The sequence below is a fragment of the Anolis carolinensis genome, unplaced genomic scaffold (genome assembly GCF_035594765.1).
Source record: "Anolis carolinensis isolate JA03-04 unplaced genomic scaffold, rAnoCar3.1.pri scaffold_7, whole genome shotgun sequence".
Taxonomy (NCBI): Eukaryota; Metazoa; Chordata; class Lepidosauria; order Squamata; family Dactyloidae; genus Anolis; species Anolis carolinensis.
Window position 1 is genome coordinate 22,222,008 of NW_026943818.1, and position 13,354 is coordinate 22,235,361.

Consider the following 13,354-nt stretch of genomic DNA (forward strand, 5'->3'; position numbering starts at 1 on the left):
AATGCAGAGTGTTACAAAATGGGGAAAGGAAATTTCACAATTGCGGTATAAAATGGCAAGACAACAACAATGGGACTATTATGGAATGGACAGATAGATCAATCCAGCAACAATTAAACATTGAAGGCCTTTTGGAAGAGCCAGGTTTTTAAGCTCTTCCGGAAGGAGAGGAGGGTAGGGGCCTGCCTGATCTCTCTAGGGAGCGAGTTCCAAAGCCGGGAGGGGGGCCACGATGGAGAAGGCCCTCTCTCTCTCTCTCTCGTCCCCACCAACCGTGACTGAGAGGGTGGTGGGAGCGAGAGAAGGGCCTCCCCCGACGAGCGAAGAGAACGTGTGGGTTCATAGAGGGAGATGCGGTCTCTAAGGTAGGTGGGTCCCAAACCGTTTAGGGCTTTGTAGGTGATAACCTGCACCTTGAATTGGGCCCAGAAAATAAATGGCAGCAAGTGGAGCTCCTTAAACAGAGGCGTTGAACGTGCCCTGTAATTCGCTCCAGTTAAAAGCCTGGCTGCCGAACGTTGTACTAGTTGTAATTTCCGGGCCGTCTTCAAAGGCAGCCCCACGTAGAGCGCATTGCAATAGTCCAGTCTAGAGGTAACTAAGGCATGGACCACCCTGGTCAGATCAGACTTCTCGAGGTATGGTCGCAGCTGGCGCACAAGTTTTAATGGTGCAAAGGCCCTCCCGGCCACGGCCGACACCTGAGCCTCAAGCATCAGCCCCGAATCCAGGAGGACCCCCAAGCTGCAATGGACCTGCGCCTTCAGGGGGAGTGCGACCCCATCAAGCACAGGTTGCCACCCAATACCCCGATCAGACATACGACTGACCTGGAGGACCTCTGTCTTGTCGGGATTAAGTCTCAGTTTGTTCACCCTCATCCAGGCCAACACAGGGGCCAGTCACTGGTCCAGAATCCGAGGGGCTTCCTTGGAATTAGGTGGAAAAGAGTAGTAGAGTTGGGTGTCATCCGCGTAGAGATGGCACCGCACTCCAAAACTCCAGATGACCTCTCCCAGCAGTTTCATGTAGATGTTGAAAAGCAAACATCTTGGGGGACAAAACGTTGCGGGACCCCACAGGTCAATGGCCAGGGGTCCGAGCAGGTGTCCCCCAGCTTCACCAACTGGGAACGGCCCTCCAGGAAGGACTGGAGCCACTGGAGTGCAGTACCCCCAAGGCCCATCCCGGAGAGCCTCCCCAGAAGGATACCATGGTCGATGGTCTCGAAAGCCGCTGAGATGTCCAAGAGAACCAGCAGGGTCACACTCCCCCTGTCCAGCTCCCTGCGGAGGTCATCCACCAAGGCCACCAAAGCCGTCTCGGTACTGAAACCAGGCCTGAAGCCAGACTGTGATTGGTCCAGAAAATCCGTATCTTCCAAGAATCCCTGGAGCTGAGAGGCAACCACCCGCTCCAAGACCTTGCCCAAGAATGGTAGGTTAGAGATTGGCCTGTAGTTATGTTTCAGAGGAAGGAACTGCCAAAGCCACCTCTTATTCCTTGCCTAAGAAAAAATAACAGAGGTTTCCCTAAGTTGACAGGTGATGTGAAGGCACACGTATCCAAAAAAGCCAGTGAGATTATACTGGCGCCCACAACTAGACAATGAACACTATGGCCTTTGTGTTGTCGAAGACTTTCATGGCCAGGATCACAGGGTTGTTGTATATTTTCCGGGTTGTATGGCCATGTTCCAGAAGTATTCTCTCCTGACGTTTTGTAATGTGTAGCATGAATTTGTTGAAAGACTGGTTGTCCTAACATCTTTCCGCGTGACCAAATGTTAACAGGGCGACAAGACATAGCAAACCATCCCCATTGTCAGCTGAAACATGCTTCTTTGGGGGTACAGGCCAATGCTCTATTGATTACAGTCAATTAATCACACAATTTCAAGAAAAGGACTGAACTGTGAGCACATGTTATTCTATAAAATAGATTTAATGGATAGGAAAGTTTCACTGTTGTGTTAAACCCACCATGCTTAGCTCTCCATGAGATCACAAGCTCCTAAATAATTTTCAATAATCCTCATTCAGTTTTGAAAGTATTGGAAGGAAATGTACTTACTGCAACAATACTAAGCAAAGAGAAAGAGTTAACAGCAGGGAGGGTGGGATAATTTCCTTTAATCGCAGGTCCCCACAAAGAACTGTGTTTTTCTCTTGTTGGTAACCTACAAGCAAGCCGTGGTAACCTGGCATTGTATAAGGAGTGATTTGAAAGGTCTTCGGAAAAAAGCACTCCAAGACAGATTGCTTTTGAAATGATTATTATGTTCATGTTGCTATGAGCCCACACAATTTTGGAACAGGCTGGAAGTATATCTGAGGACCAGAAATGCAGAGTACGCCCTTTTTTTAAGACTGAAAAAGCCCCGCTCGGCTTATACTCGGGTGAGGGTCCTGGTTGGCTTATATTTGGGTCAGCTTATACTCGAGAGTATATGGTACATTTACTATTTTATGACCCTGTTCTTTGTGGTTTTTATTCTTATTTCTTTTCTCACCCCGAGTTTTAACTTAGTGTTCATGTGGCCCGCCCTTGTTTTTATTGTTCTTCTGATTTTGCGTTGTAATGTATATTATCATTTATTGTATTGTTCAATGTGTTATGATTTGTTGTTCTTTTTATATTCTGTTATATTGTATTGTTCTGGGCATGGCCCCATGTAAGCCGCCCCGAGTCCCCATTGGGGAGATGGTGGTGGGGTATAAATAAAGTTTATTATTATTGTTATTATTATTATTATTATTATTATTATTATTATTATTATTATTTTACTCTATTATTATTGGTATTATTACATTTATTATTTTACTCTATTATTGTTGTTACTATTACATTTATTTTACTCTATTTTTATTATAATTAATAATACATTTATTATATCACTCTGATATTATATTTATTATTTTACTCTATTTATTACTACATGTATTATTTTCCTGTTTTTATTATTATTATTACACATATTATTTTACTCTATTATTATTAAAAGGATACATAAGCACATTTACATTGAAGAAGATGAGAATAATGATTTGATCAGAGGGTTGTTGTATGTCTTTCGGGCTGTATGTCTTTCAGGCTGATTTGATCAGAGCTGGACAGTCTTATCTTAAATTTGAGCTTTATGTAAATATTCAAAAACATTTAACCTACTGATGCCTCAATTAATGTAATTTTATTAATATCTATTTTTATTTCTGAAATTGACCACCCTCGGCTTATACTGGAGTCAATGTTTTCCCAGTTTTTTTGTGGTAAAATTAGGCTTATATTCAGGTCGGCTTATACTCGAGTATATACAGTATTTAGGCTGTAAATGTAAAGCTAGGATTCTTGTAGAAAGTGGCTAACTCCAGAGGGGGATTTTGGACACTACGATCCAAGCCCCTTTCTACACATTTCAGAAACAACATATTTTTTCAAAGTAGACCTTGGGCTGTACATGAAACTTATGGGAAAGGAGGAGCAATAATGCACAATTGCATACAAAGTCTTTGGCAGAATGGAAAATAGACTCTTAAATTAGATGCAGAAAGGCCACACAGCAAAATAGAACAATATTGACTTTTCTGCTTGTCCTTTAACCTTTGCAGTATGTGTTTTGCCATTTTAAAAATCTGATTGGAAATACTTTAACCCACTGGACAGCTTTTACCATCTGCTGAAGGTTTTCTCAACCTTCTAGTTGCAAGAAAAAGTTTAAGATGTTATTTAAAGAATGTGCTAAGCTTCTGCATTACATTGCAGGGCTAATGCCACGGATTACTACTTCTGGGTTGGTTCCAAAATATTAAAATACCAAACATGATAAATCAAGGTAACTTCTATGAACAAAAAACAAAATACCAGATGTAAAGAAAACTATTTCTCCTTAAAGAGCTTGTAGTGGAAAGCGGGAAAAGCATGGGCACAACTTGGCACATATATCTGATATGCCGAAATTTGATTACTGAAGAGGTTCGGTGGGAACTGACCTTACTTTCTGGGAGTTGTAGTTCACTCACAACCAGAGAAACTGTAACCTGGACTAAACTTGGCACACAGAACCCCCATGACTAACTCTACCTACTGGATGGGTTTCAGGGGACTGACTCACTATAGTGGGAGTTGTAGTTTACCCTACAGCCACATATATACAGAGGAGTGATAAGTGTGGGAGGATGAATGGGGATTTCAGAGAAGGAAAAAACAAAGCAAAATGGAAAAAAACCCAAAAAACCAAAACCACACACACACAAAAACAAAAAAAAACCCCAAACACAAGAAATAGCAATAAAACTAAAATAGTGGTAACCAAAATCAAACAAAAGAGAAATCGATAAATTGACATAAAAGACTATATGACCTATACATAGAACAGATAATTAAAAAATGACTTCCCTCTATTGTGTAGTGTTTTATACCGTGCTCTCTTAGTACATTTGATATACTTATTTCTATTTACTTTAAAGAATGTTTTTTTCTATCCTTCCTATCTAAGACATCTTTATATCATCATTTTATAATTTTCTCTTGATTAGCTCCCAGTCTGTTTGTTGTCTTGGTTTTCCTTGAGTGTTTGACAACGGATATGTTAATTTATCCAAGTTCATAATTTCTAAGATTTTATTGAGCCATGATTTTATATCCGGTCCATTTTTTCCCCTCCAACTTTTAGCGTATGTCATTCTCGCTGCTGTAATTAGGTACAGTAGAGTCTCAATTATCCAACACTCGCTTATCCAACGTTCTGGATTATCCAAGGCATTTTTGTAGTCAATATTTTCAATATATCGTGATATTTTGGTGCTAAACTTGTAAATACAGTAATTACTACACAGCATTACTGCGTATTGAACTGCTTTTTCTGTCAAATTTGTTGTTAAACATGATGTTTTGGTGCTTAATTTGTAAAATCATAACCTAATTTGATGTGTAATAGGCTTTTCCTTAATCCCTCCTTATTATCCAACATATTCACTTATCCAACATTCGGCCGGCCCGTTTATGTTGCATAAACGAGACTCTACTGTACTTATTTCTATTTACCTTTATGAATGCTTTTTCTATCCTTCCTATCTAAGACATCTTTATATCATCATTTTATAATTTTCTCTTTTAAGATAAATCTTGATTAGCTCCCAGTCTGTTTGTTGTCTTGGTTTTCCTTGAGTGTTTGACAACGGATATGTTAATTTATCCAAGTTCATAATTTCTAAGATTTTATTGAGCCATGATTTTATATCTGGTCCATTTTTTCCCCTCCAACTTTTAGCGTACGTCATTCTCGCTGCTGTAATTAGGTAGTTGAACAGTATTTATTTTTATCTTTTTCTATATCATAAATGCCCAGGAGAAAAAATTTAGGATCCAGATTAATCTTAATTAATAATATCTTTTGTATTCTTTGTTGTACTTCTTTCCAGAATTCTCTGGCCTTCTCACACGTCCACTAACAGTGGAAATAGGTCCCTTCATGTTTTACGCATTTCCAACATTAATTTTTTTATAATATATTTTTAAATAGTTTTTATTGAATTTAAATTTTTTTCATACAATAATTACTTTTATCACATAGCAGATATATAATGTATCATACAATGCTTGCATAATTATTTTATATCTATTGTTGATTTATATCTACTACAATGTTAACATTTGCCCATCTATATTTCTTCACCAGTTTATCCCCCCTCCCACCCTGAGCCACTTCTTATATATTGTCCAACCAAAATCTCATTTCTTCCTGTGGCGGTAGCCCTCCATCCCTTTTTTGAAGTCCTTTCTCAATAAATTTTCCCCATACATCCTCAAAATCATTTTTTTCCATATCCCTCTTTTAACTTTTAATTTGCATGTTAGCTTATCATTTATTGCCAAATTCCATACTTCTTTATACCATTCTTCAATCTGAACATTTATTACTTTTCTCCAGTTCCTTGCTATAAGCATTCTTGCGATTGTCAATAAATTTGTTATTGCTTCTTTTTCTTTTTTATCCATCTTATTGTTATTATAAATTGATAACAATGCAATACCAGGGCTGCTTTCCAGTTTGATGTTCATTGTATCCTCTATCTCAGGGGTCCTCAAACTTTTTAAGCCGAGGGCCGATCCACAATCCTTCAGACTGTTGAAGGGCCGGATTATCATTTGAAAAAAATACAAACAAATTCCGATGCACACTGCATATGTCTTATTTGTAGTGCAAAAACAACAACAACAACAACAACAACAACAACGAAAGAACAATACAATATTTAAAATTAAAAACAATTTTAACCAACATACATTTATCAGGATTTCAATGGGAAGTGTGGTCCTGCTTCTGGCCAATGAGATAGTCAAGTTAATTAGGGTTGTTGTTGTTGTTGTTGTTGTTGTGTGCCTTCAAGTCATTTCAGACTTTGGGTGAGCCTAAGTCTAAAATTTATTTATTTATTTATTTATTATTTACTGCATTTATTTACTACATTTGTATCACACCCTTCTCTCTCCAAAGGGGACTCAGAGTGGCTTACAAATTATATGTACATACAATATATTATATTATTAGCATAGCACAATATTAGCATTATATATTACTATATTGAACTATACCACTATACTGTAATATTATTAGTAATATTATATGTAATATAGAATATATAATTAATATTATTATATGGTATTATTATTAGTGTTATATTGTATTACATTATAATATTATTATCAATATTATATGTATATACAATATATTATATTATAAAACTGAGGGCGGGGGCCAGGTAAATGACCTTGGAGGGCCACATCCGGCCCCCGGGCCTTAGTTTGGGGACCCCTGCTCTATCTCTTTAAATATTTTATACCAAAATTTCCTTACATATTTACAATGCCACCACATATGTATATATGTTCCCACTTCTTGACAGCCTCTCCAGCAATTTTTGGATGGTTTTTATTAATATTTGATAGTTTTACTGGTGTTAAATACCATTTCCAAATTATTTTATAATAATTTTCTTTAACTCTTATTGATACATTTTTCAAATGCCTTTGTTTCCACAATTGTGACCATTCCATTTCATTTATTTTCACCTCTAACTCCTCCTCCCATATTTCCTTAAGAGTGGTATTTTTTCTCTCTCCTTCTTTTATTTTTTTTATAATATTTTGATAGTTTTTGGGGGTGCGGTACCATCTAAAAAAAGTTTTTGTCCAATTCTCTTTAAGTTTACCCTACAGCCAGAGAGCACACTGAACCCCACCCATGATGCATCCAGAGCAAACTTGCCCAACATAATCTTTAAGTACTGTGGAGTTTCTTGGGGTTAACCTGGCATGATGACAGTTGTAGTTAATCCACAACCTTATGCATTTTGTCCAATTAAAACATTGACTTTTTCAAATAACTCGGGGTACCCAAGCTAGTTTACAAATAACTAGCTGTGCCCGGCCACGCATTGCTGTGGCGAAGTATGGTAGTATGGGAAATAAAGTATTGAGGAATTGGTGGTAGTTAAGGTAAAGGGTAAAGGTTTTCCCCTGACATTAAGTCCATTATAAATGGGTTATATAGCTGTGTGGAAGGGCCTTGAGTCTACACTGCCATATAATCCAGTTAAAATCAGATAATTTGTATTTTATAGGCAGTGTGGAAGAGGCCTAAGTGAGGCCTAACTCTGCCTGTCCCCTGGGCTGAGTGGGTTGCTAGGAGACCAAGTGGGCGGAGATTAGCCTTCTAACTGGCAGCAATTGGATAAAAACAATTCTTCCTCTCCCTCTAATTAGGACTTTATTTTTCTTTTCTTTTTGTTGTATGAACATAGAGGCACGGATGAGGGGTTGTGCTGCCAAGTTTAGTGTTTCTGGGATGTGTAGTTTTGTTGTTTTGTCCTAGGCCGAAATTTCATTACCCTTTTATATATATAGAAGGAATCACACCCTTGCTTTTCATCTCAGATCTCTCTGAGGATGTGTGGAGTACGTGTCCCACATCTTCAGAACTTGGGTCGATGACAAGCTTGTCACCTACCCTGAGCATGGGTCTTCCTGGGAGAAGCTCGGATTAGAAGCTCGACTTAATCAGGGCAGATCAGGTGTCACTTCAATCTTTAATTAACCCTTTTAATCCATGACCAAACCCCACTGCAGCGAAGCCTGGGAAAGACTCGGTCTTTGGATACTTACTGGCGAAAGGCTGCCATAGTGTTCTCCAGATTTTCTCCAGCACCTGGAAAACAGGAAGAAAAGGGAGTTTTAAAATAAGTTGCAACTAATTTGCTTTATATGTTTACATTTTTACATTGTTAAAGATGATGTTTCAGTAAGAGATCTCTGTCCCCTGATTTCCAGACTTCCAAGGCTGTTCACTAATACCCTGTTTCCACTAAAATAAGACATCCCCAGAAAATAAGACCTAGCAAAGTTTTTGTTTGCAAGCATGCCCGGCGCCCGCCAAACAAAACACCAGAGCATGCAGGATCGGTAAATGTACATACCAGTTGTACATGGAAATAATGGTAGTAACAAGAAATTCAGGAGCCCCGATGGCGAAGTGTGTTAAAGCACTGAAGCTGCTGAACTTGCAGACCAAAAGGTCCCAGGTTCAAATCCCGGGAGCGGAGTGAGCGCCCGCTGTTAGCTCCAGCTTCTGCCAACCTAGCAGTTCGAAAACATGCCAATGTGAGTAGATCAATAGGTGCCGCTCCGGCGGGAAGGTAACGGCTCTTCATGCAGTCATGCCGGCCAAATGACTTTGCAGGTGTCTACGGACAACGCTGGCTCTTTGGCTTAGAAATGGAGATGAGCACCAACCACCAGAGTCAGACATGACTGGACTTAACGTCAGGGGAAACCTTTACCTTTACCTTAACAAGAAATTCTTGGCAGAAGTCACAGTTTGTCTGGTTTGGTTATGTTGGTTTGTGATGACAACTACTGTACAGTATATAATAAATGTTCATTTTTTGAAAAATAAGACATCCCCTGAAAATAAGACCTAGCACATCTTTGGGAGCAAAAAATAATATAAGACACTGTCTTATTTTCGGGGAAACACGGTAAACCCATTCAGAACTACTCCGAACTACAAAAGAACCAAGCAAATGAATTCTAAATTCACCCACTGGACTTATGTGATTCATCTAACTTTCCATGAGAAGGGCTACACACCTGTTACTTGCAACTATTCAGGGCATGGTGCATAATGGGAAAAAAACATGAAACAGGTACATGTATAACAGTGATGGCCAACCTATGACACACGTGTCAGCACTGACACGCCTAGCCATTTTTGCTGACACACTACCGCATGCAGATTGATTGGATGACTATTTTGTGGCCAAATTTGGTGTGATTTGGTCCAGTGGTTTTGTTGTTTACTCCATGGGAATTATGCACATTACATTCTATTATTATTCTATAATAATATCTTTTTATCTTTTGTCCTTGTATGTGATTTTTTATGACTTGTTTTGACTAACATTGACTATTAAAAGGCAGACTCCATTGCATAATCCAGAACATTGCATAAACGAATGTTGGATAAGTGAGATTCTACTGTAATATGAAATAATTACTGTGGTACAATAATACACAACAATATCATCTCAGGACAGTAAATAAAGATCAACACTCTAAAAACACAGCTATTCCATCCAGGAAACAATCAGGGCCATCTAACACCTCCCACCAAACGATTCCCCCCTTCACACAGGAAACCACCCATGCTTTGAACCTACAAGGCCATTCCGTACTCATCACTCTCTCATCTCAGCACAGTAAATAAACAACAACACTCTGAAAACACACAAATTCCATCCAGGAAACAATCACACCCAGCTAACACCTCCCACCAAATGATTCCCCCCTCCAGGCACAGAAGCAGCCAGGCTTTGAAGGTACAAGGCCATTCCGTACTCATCACTCTCTCATCTCAGGACAGTAAATAAAGAGCAACACTCTGAAAACACTGGAATTCCATCCAGGAAACAATCCGGACCACCTAGCACCTCCCAACAAAGCATTCCCCCCCCCCCTCTAACACACAGAACCACCCTGGCTTTGAAACTGCAAGGCCATTCCATACTCTGGGACCAATTTGCAATATATTAATATATATAATAATATAATACATTGTATATACATATAATACTGCTAATAATATTATAATACACTACAATATAATACTAATAACAATACAATATATATATATATATATATATACTAATATTGTGAAATAGTCGTATACTATTATATATTATAGCGTAATATCCTATCATATTTCTTTAATATAATAAATGAAAAAATAATACTGTATAATTTTTGTTGACGGTCACAACAAAAATAAAACCTAATGTAGATTGACCAACACCACTAAAAAAAGCCACAGCAATGCGTGGCCGGACACAGTGTGTGTGTGTGTGTGTGTGTGTGTGTGTGTGTGTGTGTGTGTGTGTGTGTGTATATATATATATATATATATATATATATATATATATATATAATTCTATTATTCTATTGTTATTGTATTATATTATCATATTATTACTATTATATTAGGAGCCCCCAGATGGCGTAGTGGACTAAGTGACTTGAAGGTTGGATTGCTGACCTGAAAGCTGCCAGGTTCGAATCCCACCTGGGGAGAGTGTGGATGAGCTCCCTCTATCAGCTCCAGCTCCATGCGGAGACATGAGAGAAGCCTCCCACAAGGATGGTAAAAACATCAAAACATCCGGGCGTCCCCTGGGCAACGTCCTTGCAGACGGCCAATTCTCTCACTCCAGAAGCAACTCCGGTTGCTCCTGACACGAAAAAAAAAACCTATTATATTATTATATTATTTATTATTCATGACTACATTGAAACTAGAATAGAGAGAAATCAGCATGGAAACTGCAAGAGGTACCATAGATTGTTGTACATAGAAATAATGGTAGTAAATAGTTTTTGATTTATTAAATACAGTTATATATTTACAATTATATATTTTTGTTATTTAAACCATACATATTGCGAAATTATTGTTGTTTTTTTCTCAAAGTGACACACCACCCAAATCATGCTAGGTTTTTATTTTGTGAATTTTGACACACCAAGTGCAAAAGGTTGCCCATCATTGATGTATAAGAAACAAGCTGGAACATCTAACATTTCTCTATACCTTTTCCTTTCTGGCTCACTAAGCTGGTAACGATTGAAACTGGCTACACATCTAAGAAGAATTCAGTGCAACACCAGACTTAAGTCCTGCTATAGAACAACTAATCTACTCCCAACAAAAAGCTCTTTTGTCTTAAGGAAATACTTTGTGCCAAGTCACTGATTCCTGCCAATTACTGTAGTCAAATTTATTTTAAAGTGAGTGAAGGAGGCACGTAATACACATCCCATGCAAACGTGAAGAAAAGTAACGGTACTATAATATTTACGTTCAGTATTTTGCTTATACTGCAGATAACAATGTTTCAACCAGCTGTCCAAGGCAAAACAGATTAGGTAGCAGAACAAAATGTTTTGCAAACACGAATCAAGGAACATGAAAGGCACTGCAGACTAAGTCAACCAGAGAAGTCAGTCATAGTAATCAATTAATTAATTATATATACGTTTTTATATATACAGTAGAGTCTCACTTATCCAACATAAACGGGCCGGCAGAATGTTGGATAAGCGAATATGTTGGATAATAAGGAGGCATTAAGGAAAAGCCTATTAAACATCAAATGAAGTTATGATTTTACAAATTAAGCACCAAAGCATCAGGTTATACAACAAATTTGGCAGAAAAAGTAGTTCAATATGCAGTAATGCTATGTAGGAATTATTGTATTTATGAATTTAGCACCAAAATATCATAATGTATTGAAAACATTGACTACAAAAATGCGTTGGATAATCCAGAACGTTGGATAAGCGAGTGTTGGATAAGTGAGACTCTACTGTATAATAAATTATATATATATATATATATATATATATATATATATATACACGTTTTTAAGGTTTTATAATGTGTTTTAACAATGTTATTAATAGATCTGTTATTGTTTTGTTTTTATGATTGTATTTTGGGCATTAAATTTTGCCAATTTTTGTAAGCCGCCCTGAGTCCCCTCGGGTGAGAAGGGCGGGATATAAATGTTGTAAATAAATAAATAAATAAAATAGTAGAGCACCTGATGAAACAACCTGGAAACAGCATATTATTTGAGGACACAGACATGCTGGACCAGAGAAGCCATTGAAATCCATAAGCATGTGGACAATTTCAACAGAAAGGAGGAAACCATGAAAATGAACCAAATCTGGCTCCCAGTATATGAAAAAATCAGGACACTAAATAAAGAACAACATTCAGAAAACAGACATGAAACAATCAGAGCCAACTAACACCTCCCAACAAAAGATTCCCCCAGGCAGGAAGCAGACAGCCTTTGAAGCTACAAGGCTATTCAGTGCTAATCAAGGTGTCCAATTGCAAGATTTACACTTGCCTCAGACAGACAAGAGTTCTTTCTCCCACCTTGGACATTATTCCACAGATACATAAACCCAACTTGCCTAGTTTCCAACAGACCTTACAACATCTGACGATGTCTGCCATTGATGTGGGCAAAACGTCAGGAGAAAATGCTTCTGGACCATGGCCAGACAGCCCAAAAAACTCACAGCAACCCAATTTTGCAACATAAAAATCTTTATATTTTTCATTGAAATGTAAGAGTAGCTCTCATGTCTGTTTCTCAGGCTCAAAAATAGCTTCTTACTTTGAATCAGGAAACTACTATCCAGACGAGATGAGTTTCAGTATTCTCTCTCTATTTCTTTTTGAGCCATTACATTTCAATTTCAATTTCCTTCCTCAATAGCCAGCACTGCATGGGCATTCAACATGCTTACCTTCACTGGCTGGTTTTAGGGGTTCGCTTCAAATGTTTTTCTCCTCCTGTAACCTTTGTAAACTTCAATATTTGTCCCTCCCGATTCAGCATGGCTGTTATTGCTTTGACCAGACAACTGATAGTACTCTAAAAAATTAAATTACAATGTAGGCTACCAAAAACTTTCTGTACTAGTACTTTCACCATTATTAATAATAAAATAATAATTATTATTATTACTTGTACTTTCACCATTATTGATATTTATTATTTTCCACCATAACTTTCACTTCTGCAGTGGGTTCTCTGGCCACCACGCTACCTAAGGCTGCTTAAAGTCATCAAGCTCATTCATGTGAATATACACATAAATACTTTAAGTCATTTTGAGAGTGTATTCGGCTCAAAATCAAGCAAGGTCTGTACTGAATAATACAACTGAAAGGCACCTGATAAAATTGGTTCTACTTCACTAAAGCTCATGCCACAATTAA

The 13,354-nt window shown here is 37.9% G+C and overlaps 1 protein-coding gene across 1 annotated transcript in view; it reads right to left on the bottom strand.

Annotated features, from left to right (window-relative positions):
* The window catches only part of gdpd1 (glycerophosphodiester phosphodiesterase domain containing 1), a 46,961-nt gene that overhangs the window by 12,293 nt on the left and 21,314 nt on the right, over positions 1 to 13,354 (bottom strand). The window contains exon 2 of the mRNA XM_062960369.1: positions 8,164 to 8,206. Within this exon, the coding sequence (XP_062816439.1) occupies positions 8,164 to 8,206 (43 nt within the window). The remainder of the gene's footprint in view (positions 1 to 8,163; positions 8,207 to 13,354) is intronic.